Source organism: Malaclemys terrapin, chromosome 5, assembly GCF_027887155.1.
Source record: "Malaclemys terrapin pileata isolate rMalTer1 chromosome 5, rMalTer1.hap1, whole genome shotgun sequence".
NCBI lineage: Eukaryota > Metazoa > Chordata > Testudines > Emydidae > Malaclemys > Malaclemys terrapin.
In genome coordinates, this window is record NC_071509.1 from 50509168 (window position 1) to 50535568 (window position 26401).

Here is a 26401-nt window from a genome sequence, read left to right on the forward strand (position 1 = left end):
GAATGGACTAAAAGTTTGTGGCCTGAGCTCCGTCCCAGTTGGAATGTAATCTGAATCACAAAATAATTTACATACAGCTGATATCTTTGGTTTGTATATGTGCACCATATTTTCCACAGATAGCTGAAGCCCTTTTAGGTCAAAGTTAACGCTATTGGTGAGAAAGACGCAATCTTGAGTAAAGTTTAGATAGGCTGCTTTATGACAAGACTGGGATACATTGGATAGGATTAAATTATTTTTGAGATAAAAACTGAATATACAATTCTTGGCAAGTTATGATGATCATTAAGGGCTTGACTGTGCAACCCTTATATTGGTGACCACTTTCTCATGTGAGTAGTCCCATTGACTTTAATGAGGTTACTCCAACGATGAAGTGCTCAAAGAGGAAGGATTACACAAACTGAGCCCAAACAGGACCCAACGTTCACTTTTCAGTAGTAAACGAATTTAATTAAGTCTGACAAGTAAACTACTTAGGAGTTTAATATTATTAAATCTTAAAAACTGGTTAGTATTTATTTTTTATAATTACATCTTTCAAAACTATTGCATTATAAACACGAGTAATAATAGAATCTCAGATTGTAATATGATGTCATTATTACATTCCAGCTATAGATAAGAATTACCTCTGATATATCAAAATGAAAATCTAAGGTCTTCCCAGGTAGTTCCTTGGAGACATTATTAAACATTTTTGTGAATGAGATTTCAGGAGAACCTATATCACCTCCATAAGACTTTGGAATATCATTAGGTACAACGAGACTTGCTGATCGAGACACCACCAGTTTCAAAATATTAAGGGCCTCCTTCCAGTATGGACTCTACCAGAAAATAAAATGTACACACATTACAAAATAAAATGTACACACATTACAAAATAGTTACTTCCGGTAAATGTAGCAATCTATAGCACACAGCAGACTTTGTTCATGATACTTTAGGTGGAAACATGTATTAATCACAGATTTTTCTGTTTTAAAACATGTACAGAAAAGCTCACATCATTCAATATTAATGTGTACCCTTTGTATAGCTGTAAGTCTGGAAGGCACAAAGCAAAATATGGCAAAATTTCAGCTGCTGTGTTCATTCCAGCCAATGAATAGCATAAAACTGTCATTATACGGTGGATTAAGACATGACATGAAGGTATGTGCCTTGAAAGTGTCTGATGTATGTATGCATCGTGATAAACACAATGGTTAGATTGTGTCAGTCAGATATAAAAAAAATTTGTGATAAAGAAATGAACTTTATATAGTGAATTAACACTACCTAACATTTCTACAAACAACTGTCACAGTTCTGTATTCTAGACTAAGGCCTTACAGTCTGTAAGGAGGCAGAGAATAGTAGGGATGGGGATATATGCCCTGCGTTCTGCTTCCTCCTCAAGTAGGGAGACAATAAAATGGAGGCAACAGAGCACAGAGGAAAGCAGGTAGCAGAGCAAGGAAAGTGAGAAAAGGAGTCTTTGGAAGTAGCAGAAGGGAAGATATTGGGAAAAAGGTCCATAAGGAGGGAATGGTAGCAGCATGAGGGTATTCCACTGCTCCTATACACCCCATGAGGCTCGCTGCCTTCTCTCCCTATTAGCTTTGGAAAATGGTCATCTGGGCATCACCCAACTGCAAGCCTTAGTAGGCCTGTTGGGGACCCTTATCAGACTGCAGATTATAACAAACCCAAATAGAATAGTTGCCCCCCTTTCAATAGTTGCCCCCTGACAATCTTATTTAGGCTTGGGAGTCAGTTGATGATCCAATTTTAGCTCACAAGGCTTGTGTATGTTTTGGGGGGTAGGACTTTGGTTGACATCTGAGGAATATCCTAAGACGCATGAGGGTGATGATTGAGGGCCCCAGTGAGGATCCTAATGCCTATAGGGCAGGGGTCTCCAACCTTTTTACACATAAGTTCAATTTTTGAATTTAAGGGCAACTCAGAATGTATCCTGCCCCTTCCCCAAAGCCCTACCCTCTCTCCATTGCTTGCTCTCCCCAACTGTCACTCATTTTCACCGGGCTGGCGCAGGGTGTTTGGGTACACCAGGGGGTGTGGGCTCTGAGAGGGAGTTTGGGTACAGGAGGAGGTAAGGGGTGCTGGCTCTGGGAGGGGGCTCAGGCCTGGGGCAGGGTCTTGAGGTGCAGGAGGGGGTTCAGAATATAGGAGGGGGTTTGGGGTGCTGACTCCGGGAAGGTGCTCAGGACTGGGGGTTGGGGTGCAGGCTCCCGCCAGGCTGCACTTACCTCAGGCAGCACCCGGAAGGGAACATGGCTTTGCACCCTGCCCGTCTCTGCAGGCATCATCCCCGCAACTCCCATTGGCACAGCTCTCCATTCCCAGCCAATGGGAGCTGCAGAGGCAGTGCTTGCAGGCAGGAGCGGCGCGCAGAAACCCCTGCTCCTCCATCCCACAGGGCTGCAGGGGTCTGCTGGCTGCTTCCGGGAGCAGCGTGGGGCCAGGGCAGGCAGGGAGCCTGCCTTAGCGGCAGCCCCACTACACCACTGGACTTTTAGCGACCTGAGATCGTGATCAACTGTGAGAGTCTCCAAGATCGACCAGTCTATCGCGATCAACCAGTTGGTGACCAATAGGGAGTTTGAGTACATCTCCCCCACCACATCCAATAAACATCCTATTTACCCAAGTGGAGCTCTACTCCTCTGAACCTCTTAAAGTCTGCAGTAGTGGGTCTCCCCCTCCTGGGGACCTCAGGAGATTTATACGAAAGAAAGGAGCAAAGCTGCAATACACTGACTCTGATTTTTTTTGTCCATTCTCCCACTTCCTGCAGACTCCACGAGGTTCCCAGGAAGAGATATCCTTGCTTCTACTTCTTAGGTGCTATGCAAGAGTAGGATTCTCTTCCTGCAGATTTCAAAGTCAGAGCAAGAAGAATGCCCCCTACAAGCTCATTGCTTTCCAAAATTTCATATTAGGGGTACTTTAAAACTAAGGAAATGCCACAAAATCTTTGTTAAGATGGAAACAAAGCTGCAGACAGATATTAGTTATTTAAATATATATCACCTGTCAAGAATGTATGAAATAAAAAACGTTAGAAAGCAAGCAAATTATGTGTTAAAGTTAGTGATCTCATTGAGAAGTGCATCTCTTACTCAAACAACCACCATAATCATAACTCAGACCCTGTATTATCATCATAACGAAGAACAATGTATTGAATAAGGTTGCCACTGTTGTGTCTTTTTAAAGAGTTACTTAATGTGGATATATTTAGATAAAGGTTTAAGAGAGAAAAAGCAATGAATGTAGGGATCATGACATTTGCCACAAATAATAGTTGCACCATAAAAGTATCCTTAAGGGTATTTAATTAAAAAACTGTTTCTACGTGAATTTTTAGGTTAAAGCTGACATAATTATTTACTGTACAACTGATGTATTAGGTTGTTATCTTTGTATGTTTCCAAATCTTGCAGATTGAAAACAGATGTAAGGATGAATAATAACCCCAAAAAATATGCTTTTACAACAGGGTTATCTATATGCAGAATGGGGATTATAATATTTGAATATCAATTTGCTTTTGTTCTCTCTATACTTAAATCACAGCTATATTTACCAGCAACTTTTAAGTACACATTGTTAAAGTTTCTGTCAGGATATTGTATTTTTTATTTTATACAAAATTATTAATAGAGCAATTAATATTGCAATTAACATTATAAAATATTTTTAAAAACCTAAAAATACAAGTATGTTAAAATAGGTAATTCTGGATATTGAATAATACCCCTTTAAGAGAGACTACAGGAGCTTTTTATATATTTAGTATGTGTGTGAATTTGAGTGTGAAGTTGTCCCTCTTTTATTTTTATTTGTATTACAGTAGCACATAGGAACCCCTCTCATGGAGCACGACTCCACCCTATAAGGCCAGGGTGTAGCCATGAGTGGGCCTGGGTGGGCATCCAAGACCACTACCACCTGGACCCGGCTCTGTTCCGGCCCCAGCACTTGCCCCACTCTGCCTTGCAGTGGGCAATGGATAAGCTGGCCAGAAGGCCCCCAGGAGCCCAGGCGCGCATCTGAGGAGTGGGATTGGGGCATGGGGGCTTGCCCTGCTTAGCCCGCCCAGTGCCCCAGCCGGCGACCGGAGTCAGGGGCTTGCCGCATTCAGCCTGCCCACCCAGCACTCCAGCTGGGGAGTGGGGTCGAGGGTTCACCCTGCTCCGCCTGGCACTCCAGCTGGGGAGCATTGTCAGGGTATGGGGGCTTGCCTGCCCACAAGCCCTCGCACCCCAACCCCGCTTCCCAGCTGGAGCGCTATACGGGCGGACAGAGTGGGACAAGCCCCCGCACCTGACCCCTCTCCCCGGCTGGAGCGCCGGGCATGCAGGTGGAGCAGGACAAGCCCCCGCACCCCAACCCCTCTCCCCGGCTGGAGTGCTGGGCGGGCCAGCTGAGTGGGGCAAGCCCCTGACTCCAGTCCCCAGCTGGAGCGCTGGGTGGGTGGGCTAAGTAGGGCAAACCCCCGCGCCCCGACCCTGCTCCCCGGATGCGTGCTTGGGTCCCCAGGGGCCCCTGGCCAGCGTGTCCATAGCCCACTGCAAGGCCGGCTAAAGAGGGTGAGGGGGAAGTGGCCTGATCCCTCCAGCCCCCTCCCCTCACCCCCCGCTTTGCTCCCTCTCAATGCCACCCACCTGAAGTCAGGGCACACCCAAGCGTCCCATCCTGACTATGCCACTGTATTAGGCTCTGTACAAACCCCAAACAAAAAGATCATCCCTGCACCAAGGAGTTTACAATCTAAATATAAGACAAGAGACTAGCTGGATGCAGACAGATGGGGAAGCAAGGAAACTATGAGACAATATTAACCTGCATGTAAGGCAGTGATCTCTGCACATGAGTGAAATTACCAACTGTGAAATTTTGTGTAGGCATCAGACTTTTGAGGAGGGATTTGTAGGTGACTAATGATGTAGCTGTGTAGAAGCACTTATCAATTGTGTGGGGGCAGCATGGAAGAGAGGACGAAGGTATTTGTGTTTCTATATGAAGAGTAATCAAAACCACTGAAGCAGTTTCTACTGGAACAAACATTTTAAAATTATGTACTAAGGTATTATTGCTTTAGTCTTCCAAAGGATTGTATCATGAATTGGTGCTTGAAGGAAGGAAGCAGTTTGCTCAAATTTAAAAGTGCTCCAGGGAAGTGGCTCTATTTTCCTTTTCTTCCTTCTGCCATTTCAGAATTCAAGCAGCTTTACTGGAGTCTTTTTTTAAATCATCCAGAATTGTTAATTTCATTTTAAACAGCAAGTTCACAACACAACAGCTGGACTAGATGGATTTTTGCCAAGATTGTTGCTTTATTTGTTCTAATGCTATTTTAAAAGCCCTTCAGCAAAATTTTGAAAAGATTATATAACTTCCTACAGCTTTACTTTAACTATTTAGACTTCAGTGCAGGTTAAATCTAACAATATACACATAAAAATGTTTTATTCTTTAAATCAGTTTCAGGGACCCCCACATAAACAAAGCAGAAGCATCTACAGGCATTTATATGGGGTGAGGCTAAAGCAGCCCTTGAAGTAATCAGGACAAGAGTATGAGAACACAACAGGAAGCATATGGGCTAAGTGCACTCTCTTTAATTGAACATTGATGGCCTTCAAAATAGTGAGCAGTTCCAGCTGGGAAGATGGTGGGGGGAGGAGAGGAGAGAAAGAGAAAGGAAAGAAAAAACACATCAGAAGATGCATATCAGCAGGGTTGCTCAAAGTTTTAGGATTCTCCCTGACTGAAAAAGCTTCCAGTCTTTGAAAATATATATATATATATATATAATAGCTAAACAACATTTACATATATGGCAAGTCTCTTTATCAACAACGTGTTTCACATATTTGTAAAAAATATTTTTTCTTAAAAAGGTAATAAATAAAAGTTACTTTTTAAAAGTTACAATTTTATAAGATAAACAATCACTCTCCAGGTTGTAGTAATAACTGCACCTTTACTGGTAATGGATATCTGTTGGCCTTCAGTCTTACGATGTGCCCAGTGCATGTCTACATCTCACTACAAATGCACTCTCAGTCTCGGGTAGTTCTTTACTAAGTTTAGTTATTAACAGTAGATTCTCACTGTAGAGTCCTGAGAAACTAGCCAATACTACCATGTCTAAAGCATGATAAAAATGTTTCTTTTCTTTTCTTTTTTTACTTCGTGTTACTGAAAAGAACAAATTCCACTCTGCCAAAGCATCCAGCTACAACTATGTACTTTCCTTTCATTACCACCAGCATTCCAATGGCTAATTTCTTCTTCACATAATTACTAATTAAGATTATATTCAACGGAGATTTAAAAAAGTGTTCCTAAAGAAGTTAAAGGTGAAGAGAGCAGATATCAGGCCAGCAAACTATGGTTACATTGATCATCCAGTTATGCCTAATGTCTCCTGACAAGAGGACAATAACTAAAGTGCATATCTATCATAACAAAATGTCCAGAAAATACTACTCTTCATGGTTAATTATGATTAAGCCATTTTGTGGAACTACATTTCACAATAAAGTTGATGGATAAAGAAAAAAAATCAGAACTTTGTAGATTGAAATGATTATATGCTTCAGGCATTTTTGTAAAGTTTTTCTACAAAAAAAACCAAATTTCTCCCAGGGATTACATTTTCTATAAACTGGGTCAAACAGTGAATTACCAGGGGCACAATTTTGTCATCTATGGTTGCTATCATCTAAGAAATGTACTTGAATTTCATGAAGCTGTATTTTAATGTGTCTGTGTCCATGTCCATCTGAGGAACATTAATATCGGTGCAAGTAATTCAAATAAACATTTAATTGTGAAGCTTCTCTTTGAAAACAAATATGCCTAAAGAAGGAATTTCTGCAGTATTTGGATGTAAACATATTCCCTTATCCACAAAATTGCACTGGGATAGCTGAAAGCTCATATTTTGTTATCACTATATACATACAGAGGACCAAACCTGTAAATAGATACGTGTGTAAATTTACTCATGTAAGTAGTCCCATTAAAGTCAGTAAGTCTACTAATGTGAGTAAAGTTAAATACATAGGCAAGTGTATACAGGTTTGGGTCCATTATTTATAAAACACTACTGGATTTCACTTAGCACTGCCATTTTAGTCAAGTGACTATACTTTTCAATAATCTGCATTCAAAAATAGTGCTAAGTGCATCTGCATGAAATTTTTCTTGACTTCATAAATATACAATGTTTTCTAGTTATTTACATTTTCAGAATACCTACCTGAACATATTTACCAATAACCTTTATGATCTCCAGATTAAACTGCTTCACTGGTGCTGCAGACAGGTCAATATGACTCAGAAGACTGTAAATGATCTGCAATAAAGATTGCTGCATGCTGGATAACCCTTTCTCTAACAGCTAAAAATATAATTGAAAAAGTGAATTTTAATCAGGTTGCTTGATGGCAGCACAGGGTACAAAGATCATTATACAATAATAAATGCTAGCTAACTTTGATATAGATTTCTTTTTTCCCTATTATGTGGTGAATTAAAGATTTATTTTAAAACTTCAAGATCTGGCTTGGAAAAGAGAATATAGCAGAGTACAACAGAACTGTATTTTCTATTCCAATATTTTTCTTCTGAGTTCACATTTTTCATTCATTAAGTAATGTAATTTTGGTGATACTTTAAATGTTAGCACAGGTCTAAAACACCTACAAGCAAAATATTTCAGACTAAATAAAACAACTCTTCTAAATCCCAAAGCTCCCTGAATGTATATATATGCTTCTTTAACATGCTGTACAAGAACAGGAAAAACTGCAAATAATGTTACATACAGGACTTATGATCTATAAGGCTTATAGAAGTTTGATCCGTACAATTGCTATGGTCTTTATCAATAAAATATTCACACAAACTCAAAGATTCGTACAGGGAAAAATAAAAATCAAGAGATATCAGGGTTGTCAGTTTTAAGCAATGCATTTTAAGAGTCAATTTTGGTAAGCTCTCCATGCAGAGCACTTCTATTAGAGGCAATGGTGGTTCTGCACATGGAGGGCTTGCAGAACTATTCACTAAATTTTGCATGCTCAAAGCATTTAGAAAAATATGCCACATAATATTTACATCTTTACTCTCTGATTAAAATTTATTTTCTACTGAGAGTAACTTTAAATTACAACTTAATCTGGATCAGACAATTTCTTTTAATATATATCCTAAATATATTTCTTTAAAACCAAAATATATGTACTTTATCCAGACTTTGATAGGAATGAAAAAGGAGCAATAATAGCTCTGTGCCAGTAACTGATGTAAAGGGACAGAACTTAAGACTGATTACAAAATAGTACTGCCATAGAAAAATGGACCCGCCATTGGCAGGATGACCATTTTAATTTAAAAATTCAGATTCACTACTCAAAAATGGTTTTAGTCACCCTCTCCCCTCCAAATCCTACAATCTTTTAATATCACTTTATTCCATAGAAGATTTTCTAAATTTATTTTTTCAATTTTCAGGAGTGTGAAAAATAAAAAATGTGCTATCAATAAAGGCATGGTTTAAATCAGGCTGTCTAAATAAAATACATATTCAGTAAAATTTACCTCTGCAAGATAAGTTACAAGGCTAAACGTGGTATCTGAGAAGGAGTCATGCAAATATCTACACACTACGTTAATCCAGTTAGAACAGTCTCTGGAATAACTGTGTGTACTGTATAAACTCATCATATGCGCCAAATTGGCCAGGGTTGGTGACTTCTCCTCTGCACAAACCTACAAAACAAAAAACAAAAATTAATTTCCTTCACCCACTAAATTATTGAGTATATGGAATGTGTAATACTTTTCTGAAGGTTTAGGATTTATTTTTCAGTAACAGCAAGGACAAAGTAACCACAAGAACATCGATATTTTATATAGTCAGGCTCAAGAATTTCAATTTGCTATAAAAATAATATAGAAAACTGCTGAAAAGATTTAAAATGACTATTCAATATAAAAAATGTGCAGCATACTTACACTGTTAAAATAAAATAACCACCTAGGGCTAGAGTCATGCCTTTAGGGGTAGCTGTACTGGAGGGGGTTTCACTAAAAAGGGTAGCTGTAAAATCTGATCAGTGAAGGCTGCCTGGGAGGGGTAAATCTCCTGACAGGCCTGGCTCTGTTCCTGCCTAGCCTGCTCTTACTTTTCCACTCCACCCCATCCACACTTCTGGAGCTGTACAGCTTAGTTACAGGTTCCCTAATAATGTGACAGGCACTCTGAGTGGCTTGCACCACTGCATCCATGCTTCAAGTGGACTTACTGCTTACATTAAATCTGTTTTAAACCAGGGAAGTCTGGACAGAAAATCTGGCAAATGATGTTCTTATCAGTAAACATTAAACTTTTTTACTGTTGGATAGTTCTCTGAAAACATCCACTCAATGTGCAGCAGCAGTCAAAAAAGCAAACAGAATAATTAAGAAAGGGATAGATGATAAGACAGAAAATATCATATTGCCACTATATAAATCCATGGTACGCACACATCTTGAATACTGCGTGCAGATGTGGTCGCCCCATCTCAAGAATGATATATTGGACTTGGAAAAAGTTCAGAAGGGGCAACAAAAATTATTAGGGGTACGAAACGGCTGCCGTATGAGGAAAGATTAATAAGACTGGGACTTGTCAGCTTGGAAATGAGACAACTAAGGAAGGGATATGATAGAGGTCTAGAAAATCATGACTGGTGTGGAGAAAGTAAATGAGGAAGTGCTATTTACTCCTTCTCATAACAGAAAAACTAGGGGCCACCACATGAAATTAATAGGCAGCAGGTTTAAAACGAACAAAAGGAAGTATTTTTTCACACAATACACAGTCAACCAGACTGATGATGCTCGTTAAAAAATGTGTTAATTAAATTTGTGACTGAACTCCTTGGGGGAGAATTGTGTGTCTCCTACTCTGTTTTACCCACATTCTGCCATATATTTCATATTATAGCAGTCTCGGATGATGAAACAGCACATGTTGTTCGTTTTAAGAATGCTTTCACTGCAGATTTCACGAAACACAAAGAAGGTACCAATGTGAAATTTCTAAAGATAGCTACAGCATTCGACCCAAGGTTTTAGAATCTGAAGTGCCTTCCAAAATCTGAGAGAGACAATGTGTAGAGCATACTTTCAGAAGTCTTAAAAGAGCAACACTCCAATGTGGAAACTACATAACCTGAACCACCAAAAAAGAAAATCAACCTTTCTGCTGGTGGCATCTGACTCAAATGATGAAAATGAACATGCTTCAGTCCACACTGCTTTGGATGGTTATCAAGCAGAACCCATTATCAGCATGGACACATGTCATCTGGAACAGTGGCCGAAGCATGAAGGGGCATACAAATGTTTAGCATAACTGGTATGTAAATACCTGGCAATGCCGGCTACAAAAGTGCCACATGAACGTCTGTTTTCACTTTCAGGTGACATTGTAAATAAGCAGCATTATCTCCCGTAAATGTAAACAAACTTGTTTGTCTTAGCGATTGGCTGAACAAGAAGTACTGAGTGGACTTGTAGGCTCTAAAATTTTACATTTTTTTTTTTTTTTGTTACATAACGGCATTCAAAAACAAAACAATCTACATTTGTAAGTTGGACTTACATGATAAAGAGATTACACAACAGTACTTGTATGAGGTGAACTGAAAAATACTATTTCTTTTGTTTGACATTTTTACAGTGCAAATATTTATAATAAAAAATAATCTAAAATTAGCACTGTACACATTGTATGCTGTGTTGTAATTAAAATCAATATACTTAAAAATGTAGAAAAACATCCAAAAATATTTACAACATTTCAATTGGTATTCTATTGTATAACAGTGCGATTAATCATGAATAATCACAATTAATTTTTGAGTTAATCGTGTGAGTTAACTATGATTAATCGACAGCCCTATTAATAAAAGTGCTTACGTATTTTAACTGCCTTTAATGGAATAAGCGTTTTGTCCTTTTTGAAAAAAAGTTAATTACATTGCTCACTGCTGATCTTCATTTAATCTCCCCCCGCACCAGTTCTCTTCCTCTAGCCTCCTGCTCTTAGCATATACTTTTCTGTTGCCTGCACCCTTCTCCTGCTCTCCCTTGAACATGTCCTAACACCTAGTCCTTTATTCTATCTGTTCCCTTGAACATATACCTAGCTGCTTTGTTCCCTTCTTCTCTGGACATTCCCCTCCCTCTGGTAACTGGCAGTTCCATTCACACTATGGATCCTGTGCCTGAGGGCAGTTTTGTTCCTCTCCTGCTCGTATAACAATACTACTACCTAGCTCTTACATAGCACTTTTCCTCAGCAGATCTCAAAGCACTTTACAAAATGAGGTCACTATAATTATCCCTATTTTACAGATGGGGAAACTGAGGCATAGAGCAGTGAAGTGAATTAAACAAGGACACCCAGCACGCCAGTGGCAGATTCTGGAATAGAACTCAAGTCTCCCAAATCTCAGTCCAGTGTTCTATCCAGTAGGTCACATTGCCTGCCCTATTGTGTAGGTGTCATCTTATTTCCATTTCCATGCTCTTCTTTCTAATGAAGTGCTCTGAGGACCACCAATAGGCCACTGATTCATTTGGGAACTGCTGGTGCATATTTTACCCCACTTTCACAAAGAAGGCAATTTAAGAAGTCATTCAATTTTCCACAAGATAATCATTGTTTTCAAATAACAAAAACTGTACATTACTTATTTTTCAATACACACCAGTCTCAAAGGTAAGGATCATTTCCTTACTAGAATTAAACTGTGAAATGCACTTGAAAATTATAAATTATAAATGTGATTTAAAGAAATTAAGTTCACTAGCTGTGACAACCATCTTTTTTTTTTTAAATAAAATAAAAAAAAAAAAGGAGTCTTTTGCAACACTAGCAATAGGAAGAATTGCTTCTTACCTTCCCAATTTATAGGTTAAGCCTAATGGGTACTCTGATTCTATAGAGGAGTTCTTAGAACCTGATCCAAAGGCCACTGATTTCAGTGTAAATACTCCCCTTGACTTCAGTGAACTTTAAATCAGGCTCTTAGAGAACAATTATTTCTCATTAACACAATTATTATAGATAGATCTTAGACATGGAAGAAGAAAATTTAGCGGAAAAGCAGCATTGTAATACTTTACAGAGATAATTGGTATGAAAGGTACATCTCTGTTTTGGCTGTAAAAGTGAAAGCCTAAGTTGTGAATAATTCCCTGAATGTTATTTTAAAAATCTTTACATACCTTCGCTATCCTGTCTGCTGTTTCTTTACAGAACTGAGTTGGGTTATCAAAATGTTGGATTAGATGAGGCAGTAAGCATAAGATGTTAAGAGGAAATCCTGCAGACAAACAAATGGTGCTGAGTTATGTGAGCATACAACAAAATTTTAGTATTTTAAAAACAAGATCTCTGTAACCAAAACTGCTTTATTATTTAAGATGGAAGTAGAATGATCACCTAATCAGTTAAACAAAATTACTAAGTAACTCAGTGCTCTTATTCAGCACAATGGCAAGCTCCTGTGAGAATATGCAAAGGTTTAGAATAGCACTAAACCAAGGCCACTATGACTAAATCTTTTTAGAAGGAAAACTGTTTTCTTTCTTACTTTGGAAACAAATTTACTATAATGTAATATACAATTCCAATCTTCCAGCGGGTATACTTTGCACTGGATCTCTAGACAAATGATCCTAATCTACATTGTATCTAGCAGAACAATGCTGGGGACCACAGGATTTACTTTTGCTCTTCACTGGCAATGTATATCACTATTGATTTTAATGCCAAAGATTAATTTATTTTTCAGTTAACCTACTACCAAATTCAATATTGTTACATATAACTTCATTAAAGATACCTGCTAATTGGGAGGGATCAACCAATATATGTTTGGAGACCATGATGAGTTTACTGAGGAGGTGAACTGTCATTTCCTGTGTAGACACTGAGGTAAAGCCCTTAAGGAAGAGCTGCTGAAGGCCTGGAAAGTTATTCCATTTCAGTTTACTCTGCACCTTTTCTATCTTCTCCCGACTCTCTGATTTATCAAGAGGCAAGTGAATAAGCAGTTTGTTGAGGAGCCTGAGAGCCAGGAGGTATTCATATTCATAATCCGATTCTAGCAAGGATGCTGCAATCCAAAATATGGTGGCCATCAGATTGATAGGATCAGTAGTGGGCTGCACATCATGCATTCCTCCCTCTCTCAGAGAGGAGAGGCTTCTAGTCCTTGCTAAGCTTCCACCATGGTTTATTCTTCCATCCATTATATCCAGTGTGTTGCTCCGTCGACGGTCACCTCTCCGGTCACCAATTAAACTCAGTCTCAAAGAGTTACTCCTTGCATTGCTGTAATATCCCAAACAATTGCCACTACTAATAGGACTTGTGCTTAGATTTATCTGTCCAGTGCTTTTTCTGTTAGCTGCGTACTTGTTTCCCATTACAGGATCATGGTATGAGGTTCTAAAATAAAAGCAACGAAATATATTATTGCATGCAAAATGTCAGACCTTCAATAATGTACATCCTAAAAAATAAGGGCTCCAAAAATCAATCCTCCAGCACATGCAGAGTATATTTTACTATCAGTAAGTAGGTCTCAAGAAACACTTATGTCACAATGAAGTCCTCTGAGAGAGACTGCCTTGTTACTTTAACACTATAGCTAGGGAAAAAATGTTTTCCAGACATAAGAAATTACCAAGGTAAGAGAGCCAACAAGGGACCTAGTACAATTAGACATACTGGTTAAGAACTTGAAAAATGTGGTCTAAGAATGAAGATTTGGAATTCCCATATATTTTCTTACAGATGAGGAAAGAGAGGGAATTAAGAAATGAGGTTATTTACATGTCCTTATATTTCTCTTAAGGTAGCATCCTAGACAGATCCATACTTTCAATGCCTTTCACACTGAGACTCAAGAGCACTTACTAAAGATATCAAAATTTTCTGGAACCCATGTTATGTTATCCACATTGTAATCAATAACCTTTGAACTAAGCTTAAATCTATACAGAGAAACCCCAATAACCTATTTCATCTTTTGAGTAGTAGAGGGGCATGAGAGTGTGGATTATTTCTTCAGTTTATAAAACGCACCTTTCAACACCAGTGGGCACATATATTAGATCCTAGAATACATCTCATTACTAAAAACACCTCCCTTATACCACCCCAGAAATTCAACCCCTTGTAATACAGGCCTTAAATCCAAAGCCCAAGTGAAAAGACATGGGTAGCAAATTCCCCGAAGTTCAATAAACTTTTGAGCTCCGCCAGACCAGTGGGGAAAGCAAATTCCGGTCGGGACCCTCCACTGACAATGCCTTACCATCAGCTCCTAAAGTCTGGGACTTAGGGCCTGAACCTGTAAAGTACTCAATACCCTCAACTCCCATTATGGTCAGTGTTCAATGGTGAGAAATATTGTAGCTGATTTCAAATGCCAGGATTAAACACAAAGAGAGGCAGTTTCTAAGGTATCCAAGACCCCAACTACATAGGGCTAACTCTTTGCATTGTACTCAGAAACCAAACGGACATTAACATTGGCTACTGATCATACTTCATGCATGAAGTGTCTCAAAGTATATGAGTAGCTTCATTCTGCACTAGATGAAGTTTCCAAGTTCTATTCAAGTGCACACATTTCAGTAATCCAATCTTGATGTGAAAAAAAGCATGAATAGCTGGCAAGAGCCTTATGGGAAAGGAACATTTGTAGCACAATATATAATTATGCTTAGCCAGGCTCATTTTCTTTTTAATACAGCAAGTCCCTAGGGGAAAAGGGAACCATAATATTTACAATGTAATTTTTCAAGTCTGCTCTCAGACACAAGATGAGAATTTTTTGAAAGTTTGATAACAATCCATTGTACCAGTTTTGACATAGAATGGGGAAGAAAAAATACAGACCTTTATTTACACTTAAAAAAAAAAACGCAACGAATTTGGAATGCTGGGTAGACAGCTCTAAATGTGGTCTAGTATCTGCTGTAGTTGAAGAAATTTGGTTTACAAATTACTGTAATCCTAATTAATATAAATAATACCTACCATGATATAGCAATTTTCATCCAGAGATCTTGTAGCACTTAAAAAATATTAGTATCATTACCTACATTTTACACATGGGGAAACTGAGGCATGGAGTGCTTATGTGACAACCACAGTCAGATAGGCTCTGATCCTAAAAGATGGTGAGTGCCCTCATTTCCACTAAAGTTAATCAGAACTGAACTCAATGGTTCATAGAATTGAGGTCCAATAGTTCAGCAGCATGGATGTGAACAGAACCCAGATCTAACAAATTTGATTTACAAATTCTCCCCTTCTTAATTGAGAAAAATTCACTGATTTAGAAGTGCCTAATTTGCTCTACCACCAGCAATAGAAAAAGTAAGGAGTAACTGAGGTCAGTTTCAGGAAATTTGACTAAGAGCCCAAAGAGATGAACATTTGAAAACAGCATGCTGTCCTTGTATTAAGTTTAAAATAAAATGATGGCAGAAACATTTTGATTATATGAGTAATAAACAACTAATAGTTCCCATGAATACTGTAGTTTGACTAGTATAAGTACTTACTGAGAAAGTGCAGATATAAGATCATAATGCTTCATGGTTTCAGCCAACGTATCAATGGCAGATTCCAGAGTCAGAAGTAGCTCTATGACAAAACCCTGAAAAAGAACCAAGGTTATTATATGTTATAGTATGTACAACAGTGCAGATCGTGATATACAAATAGAACAAACAATGTTAGGGACTGATTCATAACTTTCTGATCTAATTACACCATGGCCCTAATGATACACAACGCAAATTAATAGTGCAAATTCAATGTAAAACAAACAACACTATACAATTTAATTTTAAACTAATTAATGACACAATCATGAATTTATGTGTGTTATATTCTCTGGTCCAATACCTCTTACAAGATAACTATCAAGTTCCATTATTCCCCTGGGTGTGTTTATACTTTATGACTCAGTTCCTCTTTTTGTGGTTTGCAAGGAGTGATATTGGATAAACTGTAAAGATACAATATGTTGCCGATAAATCTAAATATCAGAACACACTAAAATAGTTGTTTCTTCTTTAATATTATATTGTTTTATTTAAAATACTTGAGGCATATTTTGAATTATAAAAAGTATGGGTGCTGCCAGGAAGCAGATTACTTCACCTGAGACATCTAGTTCAGACTGCAGAGTCTCTGAAAGTAAATGTTTGGAGGCTACTGGGTTGCCTTTGAAAACAAAGTGCTCAGCATAACCATGAATTATTTTGGTTCTGTTGTTCAGAAGTGAAAATTCAAAGTGTTACAGAAGTTAAATCAGATATCAGTCACATCACTTTTAATACTCCTTTCTTCTTCATTTAAGGAGAAAATGCAGCTGAGCCCATCATAGTGCTTTTATCTTTTATTATGGTATTAAAAATACAATTCAAATGTTGTTTAATAAAATGGGAAAATTATAAGTCAGATGGCTGCACGGGAGAGAAAATAAGAAAATATGCAAATACCTGTGCTTCTTCTCCTGCATCTCCTACAGTTTCCACAAGCCTGGAGAGAATGTCAGAAAGCGTGGATGCAGAAAGAGGCTGCTTCAGAGCCCTGAAAATCTGAAACGATCTCCCAGCATAGTGTCGAGAGGAGCAAGAAAGTGCAGTTTGCAAAGCAACTTCACTAAGATGATGCTCCAACTGAAATCCTGCTATGAAAGCAAATGTATGTCCAAATAACACAGCAGATTTAAAAAAAGAAAAGAAAGTTGTAATTATTACATACATTACCAGTGATATTGCACACTTTTTTTTCTACTGACAAGATTATTATAGTCAACTCTGTGTTGGCTTTTAAGCTAGTTTTATCGACTACTACTTCTCCTCACCCCTTTTGCTAAATTGGAATCCCTCACAAAGATCCATCCAATCACATAAGCAGCTTTCCCATAAACTTAAACAGAAGTATTAAATATTAAATTAGACAGACGGAATGAAAGATACAAACTTTAAACAATAAATAACCGCAGTAAGCTTGTAATATATATTTTCTCTCTCTCCGAGTGCACGTTATGTTGACATATCCAAGTCTGAACATAGTTATGAACTGTGTCACATAAAAGTGCAACATCTATTGGCTGAAAGCAGAAGCCTGGAAAGCTATGCATATTTTCTGAAAGAGAAGTTCTTATTTATTTCACAAAGATTTTTATTTTATTGAAAATCTACAAGGTATTAATTCTTTTCTAACATACCTGAACTTGACTGCTTAAACACAGACACCACATGTTTTAGAAACACAGTTAACTGCTCAGCACTCTTTATACTACAGTTCTTGGCTGAAACATCCTCATGATTCCAAAGTGGCCCTCTTTTCCTAGAAATATAAAACCCAACATATAACGTAGCATAGCATAAAAGTATAAAACATAACCTCTATTATCATTATCCACTTATGCAGTACTTTTCACCTAGAAGAATTCCAGAAGACTTTATCAACTATATACAGTATACTGACACACAGATTTCTCTGGAGTGAAATATGGCAGCTGTTTAAAAATGTGCCGCAATACTATATAACAATTAAGACAAAAAACAAAGCAACATATTCAATCCAATTGAAACTGTAGGAGGAATTTAGGGAAGGGGGATGTGTAGTTACCCTAATGGCAAGTAATTCCAACTGATGCTACATATCTGCAAAAATACCACAATCCGTCACCACATTACTGTAAAGTTCTAGGGCTGTGTAAAAACTCTCTTTTTTGGTTTGCACAGTTTCTACAAACCAAAATCAAGTTTTTGACCACTAAGATCTACTTAGAGTTTCAGGTTTATATGTTCAGCCCTGCAAATCTGTGGATATCCACTTTATATCCAAAGATCATGGATAATTTTTAAGATTGCGGATAGGATGCAGATCAAATTTTGTATCCTCTCGGCTCTATTTATATGATTCTGAAAGCACTAAACAAATTATCATATGAAAATAGGAACCCTTTGAAAGTTGCCAGTTTTATAACTAAACTTTGCCACCAATTCCTACTTCCCCAGTTAACATACGAGCCCTCTCTATCTCCAGGTCACCTTGAAGATCCATACAAACCCAGGTCCCCACAACAGCCTTCAAGACGCTCTCTAAACAGACCTTTAAGTATCTTCTGTAGGGAAGGATATGGGGCTCTATTAAGCATGTAGCATATTCTGCAGCCCACCAGATCCCAGAATGTGGTTCAATTGTCTTTAAAGGAAGCAGGTGTGGGACTCGAGTTGCTGAAGAGAGGAAAGGGGTTGAAACCCTGAAAAGCTTTCCATGGGGAAGGGGATCCCCCAATCAGTGGGGAGTACACCAATCAATGGCCTTTTCAAGTCTCAGGAGGAAAGATGGCCAATCAACTGCCCTTAGGATGTAGAGAAAGTAAAATGGTTTGAAAGCTATTATATATACACATAACATGCACACAACAAGAGAGTATTTAAGATCAGATTCAAGATCTTATTGATGATAAACAGAAGAGAAAAATAGTCAACTTCATGCCAAATAATATGCTATTTTGCAATATTTCCATACACCATACATCTCGACCATGGTTGATCTTGAAGTGTTACCTTGAGGTAATAAATTCCATGAGTGTTTTCACTTTTTCATCCTGCTCTACTGAAATGTCAACTTCATTGAGGATTGTGGTGTGCAGATGAGAAATGGCAGCGTTGGTATTTCCTAAACTGATGCTAGAAGAGGTAGAACTTGAACTAAGCCCTGAGTCTGTCATTGGGGAGGGCTGGTAATCAGGTATAAAATCATTAACACCTGCTGAAAGAAAAACAACTACAATTATATTATAGTTTGGCATTTTCACATTAGACTTCCAAAAAAATTATTAGTATGATGCACTGGTTCTCAAAAGATGCACTTTGAATAGAATAATTAAAATATTTTCAAACTGAATATACAGGATGCTCCTTTTCACCTTCTAGGCCATCAACATAGCATCTGTTTGCAATGCCAACACTGAAAATATAAAATTTAAAACAATGTCATACGAATTACCCATTTTATGAGACAGGTTTCAAAAGAGAATTATGAAAGAGTTTACGGTATTTTACCAGTAAAGCCCTGATCTTGCAAACACATATATGTTAACTTTATGCATGCAAGGAGACTCAATGAAGTCAACAGGAATACTCATACCTAAGGTTAAGCGCATGTATAAATCCTTGCATAATTGGGGCCTAAATAAATAATAAGGAATAACCCGTCCATAACTACAATCATAGTAATGACTGCTGGATTCATTTTTATATTAGTATTCTGGTGAAGTGACAACCCATCAGTCCCGGCACTTGAAGGCATCATATCTTTAACAAGTTGATTCAGTAGTTGAACTTGAAAGCATTACAACACACAAATGCTTGTAGAGTAGAAGTCAAGAATACAAGCTGCTTCCTGATAATGCAGATTGGCTTTTTGATTGAAATGTAATTTGATCACAACTGAATTTAATTATTAAACTCTAATACGTAAGGCTGATTCACCAATAAGGTAGAGCTGTTGTGTGCCACTCTAGATGTATAAAGCAGCTCTAAAAATCAGCTTAATCTGGCTACTGGCACATTCTCTCTTCACATGGGAACCATCTGCAAAATACAATCTGCATAGCTTCTATACATACCACCATTCTCCCAAGTACTGTAAGGTAATGGAGCCAAGGAAAACGAAGGCACACCCAGGGTTTGTCTGTGTCTGGCTAGCTGAGGTCAGCAGTTGGAGTGCTGAGGGCCACTAGCACCTGATGTAGACCATTAGCCTTCGCTGTGTTCTGGACTGATGTATGCACAGCTGCAGGATTGGATTGTGGGGGACAAAAGTGGCTTAAAGAAAACTTTGCAGCCAACCCCCACCATCAGTCCCCCAGCTTATGCTGAGCACTCTTCAGATGGAAGGAGAATTGGGTCATAAATGGATAGTATTTCTCCAGTCACTGTTACTTTTAGTGTCTGTGTCCCTTAACTACATATTTAGGATCTGACCCCGTAAGTTTCTCTGCGTGGATAGCCCCTATATTCACATGAAGCCCTATTTAGGCCAACAGGGCTCCACAAAGGAGTCTATCCGCACTTAGTATCTTGTCAGATGTGGGCCTTGGTCTCGTCAAAAAGATGCAATTTATTAAAATTGTATAACTTGCCATTTAAATCAATTATTTAACCATAATTTACTAGACCTGCTTGCAGGATTTAGTCTTAATATAATTTTTAAATTATAAAATGTTCGACTGCAAAATTCAAAAAGTATCAGTGATTCATGAAATAATGCTTATATAGGATGTTTTATTAAATTAATCAGCTAATTTTAAGTTAAAAACATCACTATTATAATATTTTGCTTATTCCCCACCTGGGGATAATCTCCCGAATGACACTGTTTCAATCTTCAGTGTGGACAGAACTAAACAAAAGTTTGCTGGCCTTCTCATCCTGATCTCTAGTGAATGTTTTTTCATACTACAAACCCAACTTACATAGAGCGTCTCTGGCCATCTCTACTCAAGAGCCCAAGGACTGGAACAAGAGTGGTTTTGTAAATCAGAACTGAGTTGCATTTGGTAAAGTTCTATGGGTAAGTTTATACAAAATATGCCTGCAATATGCCTGGCTCTACCCAGTGATTTTAGTGTCTCATATTCTTGACCACCAAATTTACACAAGAATTTACAAAATATTTTTTCTTCAAGTAACACAAAAATACTTCCCAGATACAACAAAATTGAAATAATATATTGCATGACAGGTGCTGCCATCTGCTGAAGATAATATGAAATATCATGAGTCAACAAAATTAATTCTTGTTCACATTTTCCCCAAATCTATGATACAATCAAAAGTGAAGCTCTCATAAAAAATGTTTCCAGTGAAATATACTGATTTCTCATACTATATGATAATTTCAGATATTTTATGTTTTCTCATATTCTTTGTACAACATTAAAAGCAAAGGTCATGCTAAAATCTTGTAATATTTTTGTGGTATTCTATTAAATCATACAATGTCAAAAGGCTTATGTCCAAAATTGAAAGTTGCTATAACATATAGAGGAAATATCTCCCTATTTCTCCTTTAAAATCACAAAAAAGTAGTTGCTATTTTATATGACCAACTAACAGTTTCCTCTGCAGTTTCCACAGCAGCAGCAAACCAGCAATTAACATTCAACTGTGCTACTCCTGCTGATGATGACTGTGCACAAAATGTTAACATATATATTAATTTTAGGTTAATGAAAAATCCAAGGAAGAAAGAAATTTTATCCAACTGGACAAAACTGGAAGTGAAATAAATTACAAACAATGGAGATTTTAATATTTAAATCCAATCAAAAAGTGACCTTCTGTGTTGTTTTAATTAATGAAACATTAACAACGTAGCTGTGGTTACCTGTGAAAGTATAATCTAAATGTGCAGTTTGCTTGACAGTAAGCACCCTGGGTTCATTAAACTCCCTGTTCCTGAGAAGGACAGAAGCAACAGACTGGACACTACTGTTGGAGCCCATCGCTATCAACAGGTGCAAAAGCAGGCGTTTACAATGCTCATACACTTCAGGGTGGTAGTGGTCAAACCCTAAAATTAAAGAGGAAAATAGAAAGGTTAATCAATTAAATATGCAGCTAACTAAAATAAGCAACAGTTCTAGTACTATCTAAAAATCGGCAACAGTCCTAGTGGTCTATATCAATCTCTACAAACAATATTTATTTTTGGTAAAGAAAGCTTCACCGCCAACAACTGAAAATGAGTTAGATTTTGGCTATTTGGAGAAACAGAGGATATGCTCCTTCCATCTCCTCTTCTATTTTTTCTGTAATAACTTCAATATATTAAAACTCTCTGGCTTTACTGTTTGTTTTTCAAAACACCCTCTTGCTCAGTGTGGTAATGTATTATGTTTATTTCATACAATAAACCAACTAGGCCATACTGTGGATGATTCCTGCCATTACACAGGTACTAAAAAAAACCCATTTTAATTCAAACAAATTGAAAGACTCACCATACTGAAAAATATGGAGCCAAAAACACAGGGGAGAACAAGAGAAGCACTGAGGACACTAAGTGTACTCCAAGCTCATTGCACCTTCTATGCAAGGGGAGAAGGACAAATGGCCTCAATGGACAATGCTTTGTAAAGGAGTCCAAACTTTCATGCCCACTTGTATTTCCTACCTACAAGTTTGTCTCAAGAAATAAGCAACATTAGGAACATGAAAAGGTTCTCTAGTCCAGCACACTTGTCTGATTAACTGTATATGCTCAGAAGAGAAAAAGGCCAAATCAAGTGGGGATATAAGTTCAGGGCAGATGTATGCTGCCCAAGAGAGGCCGGGGGTGAAGGGCAGCAATGGACTACAATAAGGTGGAAATATGGCCAAAAGAGTACAAGAGGATGAAGAAAAGAGATGCACTAGTTTATTACCTATCACACAATAGACCAAATTTAGCTCTGGTGCAAATATGTGTAACTTCACTGAAGTAAATGCAGTTACACTTGCTTACATCATGGCTGCATTTAGCCCAAAACGTTCTGCTTACAGGCATTTAGTAAGTTTTAGCTTTTATATGTTATCCACAGTGTTAATTTTAAAGACGACACTTATTAGTATTGTATTTATATAAACCAAAATGACTGGAAATTTTTTTTTAAAAAGTGGATTTTTTTTTCAACTTGAAAAAGTGTTCTTCCTTTATGTTATTGGAAGTCAGTTTTTAAAGTCAGATTGTCACAACAACATAGAAGACGAAAATATTTCATACACCAGAGACCCTTTCTGTACTTTCTGCTAAGATTTTATTGATAAATAAATAATAAGAAATATTAATCTCATTCAGCCTTGGAAAAAAAGAGTAGTTATGTCAAAAGGCTGTTGTCATCATTTTCAATTACTATAATCTTCAAAACCAAGATTACAAATTGCTGTTTTCCTCAATTTAAATAAAACCCCTTATATTTCAGTACGAGTTTTGTTACCTATAAAAATTGCATGAAGTAAAAGATGGAGGTAGCCTCCCCATTCCACCTTCACACTGTGGTCGATTATCAAGTCAGTCAAAAGGATCACTGCTATGTTACACCTAAAGACAAAGAAAAAAATTGATAAGAGATCAGAATACAATTGTAGTTTACATTTTGAAGATTTGTAGGAGTTCTAAAGATACTCTTAACTAATATCCCCTTTTCAGACTACGAAAGTCTTAAAGACAAGAAAGAAAAAAACAAAGTCACAAGAAGCTACACAGCCGATGTGAAAAGCTTTAGCCCTCCAAATCAAAAGGTAGCTAAGACATCGTAACTTCTTGAATTGTAAGCAACCCAGGAAATGTAATGGATAAGGAAAGGCTATTCTTACTTTACACAGCACATGCATGAAGACATAGTTTGATTTAAACTAATATGAACTGAATTGCTGTCACTTTCATGTAATGTTAGTATTTACCTGTGAAGAGACATGCCTGGAGATGAAGTTTCAGGTAAATAATCCACCAGTGGTGACCAACAACCCCCAGTAGGTGGAAAAGGTAGAGGCTCTCCTTGATTATGCTCCATCACTTTCAGTCGCCAGTTAGAATACAGTGGCATTGAATCACCTATCAAAATACATTTATTTTTACTTTTCTTTTTGATTTGTAAATCCAAGCAAAATGTACAATTTACTAATGGTAATCTTCCACCTAATATTCTACATAGTAATAATTTTAAAAATGCCCCAGGATTTGAAGCTATAGATCCTGGGAAACAGAAGTGTCCAGACGAGAAAAGCCATTCAGACAAAAGTTAAAATAAAGAATGGTTTCTTACCCTACAGTAATTGTGGGTCTTCAAAATGAAGTTGTCAGTGTGGATCCCACTGTAAGCACACAAGTGCTGCATGTACGCAAGATTGGAATCTTTTGAATAACCGTGTCTGTCAGGGCCACGTACACTCCCTGTGTCTCCTTATGCTCCCATTCAAACCCATAAAAGGCAGAACAACTCTAACCCCCCCTTAATTCCCTTGCAAATCAAAGTCCAGGGAAGCACAGGACTTCATAAATGGGGATGGAGGGTGGTTATGGGATCCATACTAACAACACCTCAAAGAACCACAGTTATTGTAGGTAACTCTTCTTTCTTCGAGTATTTGTCAGTGTGGATTTCATTGTAGGTGACTAGCAACAGCATCCCTTCTGGACACTTGATTAGTAGTATCAGCTGCATCAGTCCAACAGGTTTGTAGAATTGCTCTCCCAAACATGGCACTTGCTCTAGAAGCTCAGTACAATGCATAGTGCTTGACAAAAATCAGTGGGTTACTCCATGTTGCTGCCTTGCAGATCTCTGAAACTGGCACATTTCAGAGGGTACTGCTTGAGCTCTGGTGGGATGAGTCTTGGCATTTGGTGGGAGAGATACATCAGCTAACTGAAAAGACAGTGTTATCTGTCACAGAAAGAATTATGTTATCCACCTTAGATATTCTTTGTATTGAGATGGCCTGTCCTTTGGAATGGCCAGTTATAGCCAGAAATAAACAGAAAGACAGTTTGGTTCTGTCAATGTAGTAAAAAAAAGGCTCTGGAAATGCCCAGTGTGTGCTGCTGTTTCTCTCCCAATGAAGAGGATTTTTTACTGCAAAGAAGAGAGGCATGTTAAATGATTAATTCAGATAGAATTTGAGATCACCTTAGGAATTAATTTAGGGTGAGGTTTCAGGATCACATTAACCCTATGAAATACGATGTAGGGAGGGGATCAGCCACAAGCATTTGGAGCTTGCTCACTCTTCTGACTAAAAAGTGATTGCAACTAGGGAGACTGTCTTCAGAGCCGGATGAAGTAAGGAGCATTCTGAAAGGGGCTTGAAGGGGGGGCTCCATGAGTCTCAAGAAGATGACATTGAGGTGCCAGGCAGAAGCAAGTTCCCTGACCAGTATAATGTAGGTAACAGACCCTTCAAGAACTCTGATACCATTGGGTGAGAGAAGACCAAGCATGACTATCCATGGATGGCAATCTGAAACTGCTGCAACTTGGACCTTAGTGGTGCTAAACAAAAGCTGTTTCAGATGCAGGAAGTAGTTTGAAACCTTTGGTACCAAAGCCTGCATACGGTCCAGGCCATGTGGGGTCACCCCTATTGAGAACCTCTTCCATTTTGATGAAAAAGTCCTTCTGGTAGATATCTTCCTGTTCTGTATCAGGATGTCTTGGACTTGTCTAAAGCAATCCCTGTCCATGGTACTTAATCAGACAACATCCTGTTTGTCATCCAAGTGGGTCTGGATGGAGTATCTTCCCACAGTGCTGTAAAAACAGTCTGGGAGTTGAACTGGTGGTTGAATGAACATCTGTAGCATATCTGTCAACCAAAATTTCACTGGCCAGTACAGACCTATGAGAACAATCATGGCTGTCCCTTTTGAATTTTGGAAATCACCATGAGGACCAAGAGAATGGATGGAACAGCACAGAAGAGGCCTAGATGCCACTGCAGAAGGAAGACATCAGGCAACAGCCCCAGGCTCATATCCTCTCTGCAACAAAAAATCTGGCACTTGGTGTTGTCTTTGGTGGCAAACAGGTCTATTACAGGAACCTCCCAATTAGTTCTATGATAGATCTCTGTAGTGATCACTTGTGAGTGGTAACATATCTGCTCAGGGGGGTTACAAGGTTGTTGCTGACTCTTGGGAGCTGAAGAGCCATCGGGGTTAACTTGCATCTGTGGCACCATGTCCAGAGCTTGTGCCTCCTTGCTTCTTTATGTGGTGCATTGCGGACATGATGTTCATCAAGACCTGCATTGTGGAATTGTGAAGAACAGGAAGTAAGGACTGGCAGGCTAGCTTCGTGGCTCTGAGCTCCATGACACTGATGTGGAGCTCCATGTCTTCCGAGGACCCTATTCCTTGCATTTGTAGATGGTCCAAATGGATCTCCGAGGTACCTGTGATTAAAGTCGTTGTCGGGGAGGGGGCAGAGAACAGTACTTAGCCACGCATATTCTCAGTTTCCTTCCACCATTTCAGATCTGTGAGGTCTGAGTAGAACCATGACCTTCTTGCTCATTTGGTGTTTCACTGGGAAACAGACCAACCTGAACCAGAGTTTGAGTGGTCACAGGTGAAGTCTGGCAAGCAGCATCATGTACATTCTTTCTGTGTTGGGAATCTGGCTGACAGTCCCAGGAGTTGGACAATGTCTTCTGCACCTCTGCTGGGGCTGGTACTTGTATGTTTCCTATAAGGAGCCAGTGTGTAAATTCCCAA

The 26401-nt window shown here is 38.2% G+C and overlaps 1 protein-coding gene across 15 annotated transcripts in view; it reads right to left on the reverse strand.

Annotated features, from left to right (window-relative positions):
• The window catches only part of FRYL (FRY like transcription coactivator), a 397117-nt gene that overhangs the window by 70296 nt on the left and 300420 nt on the right, over nt 1-26401 (reverse strand). For 10 of the 15 annotated variants that reach the window (XR_008445036.1, XR_008445037.1, XM_054029368.1 and 7 more), the window contains 12 exons: nt 23590-23740; nt 23124-23227; nt 21533-21718; nt 18706-18910; nt 17352-17473; nt 16618-16808; nt 15673-15767; nt 12936-13543; nt 12316-12413; nt 8632-8802; nt 7289-7429; nt 636-833 (listed from right to left, as the gene is read on the reverse strand). Coding sequence is in view for 13 of the 15 variants with exons in the window: in XM_054029368.1 (XP_053885343.1) it covers nt 636-833; nt 7289-7429; nt 8632-8802; nt 12316-12413; nt 12936-13543; nt 15673-15767; nt 16618-16808; nt 17352-17473; nt 18706-18910; nt 21533-21718; nt 23124-23227; nt 23590-23740 (2270 nt within the window). In the remaining 2 variants the exon portion in view is untranslated. The remainder of the gene's footprint in view (nt 1-635; nt 834-7288; nt 7430-8631; nt 8803-12315; nt 12414-12935; nt 13544-15672; nt 15768-16617; nt 16809-17351; nt 17474-18705; nt 18911-21532; nt 21719-23123; nt 23228-23589; nt 23741-26401) is intronic. The other 5 variants (XM_054029373.1, XM_054029364.1, XM_054029372.1 and 2 more) reach the window with 3 other exon arrangements.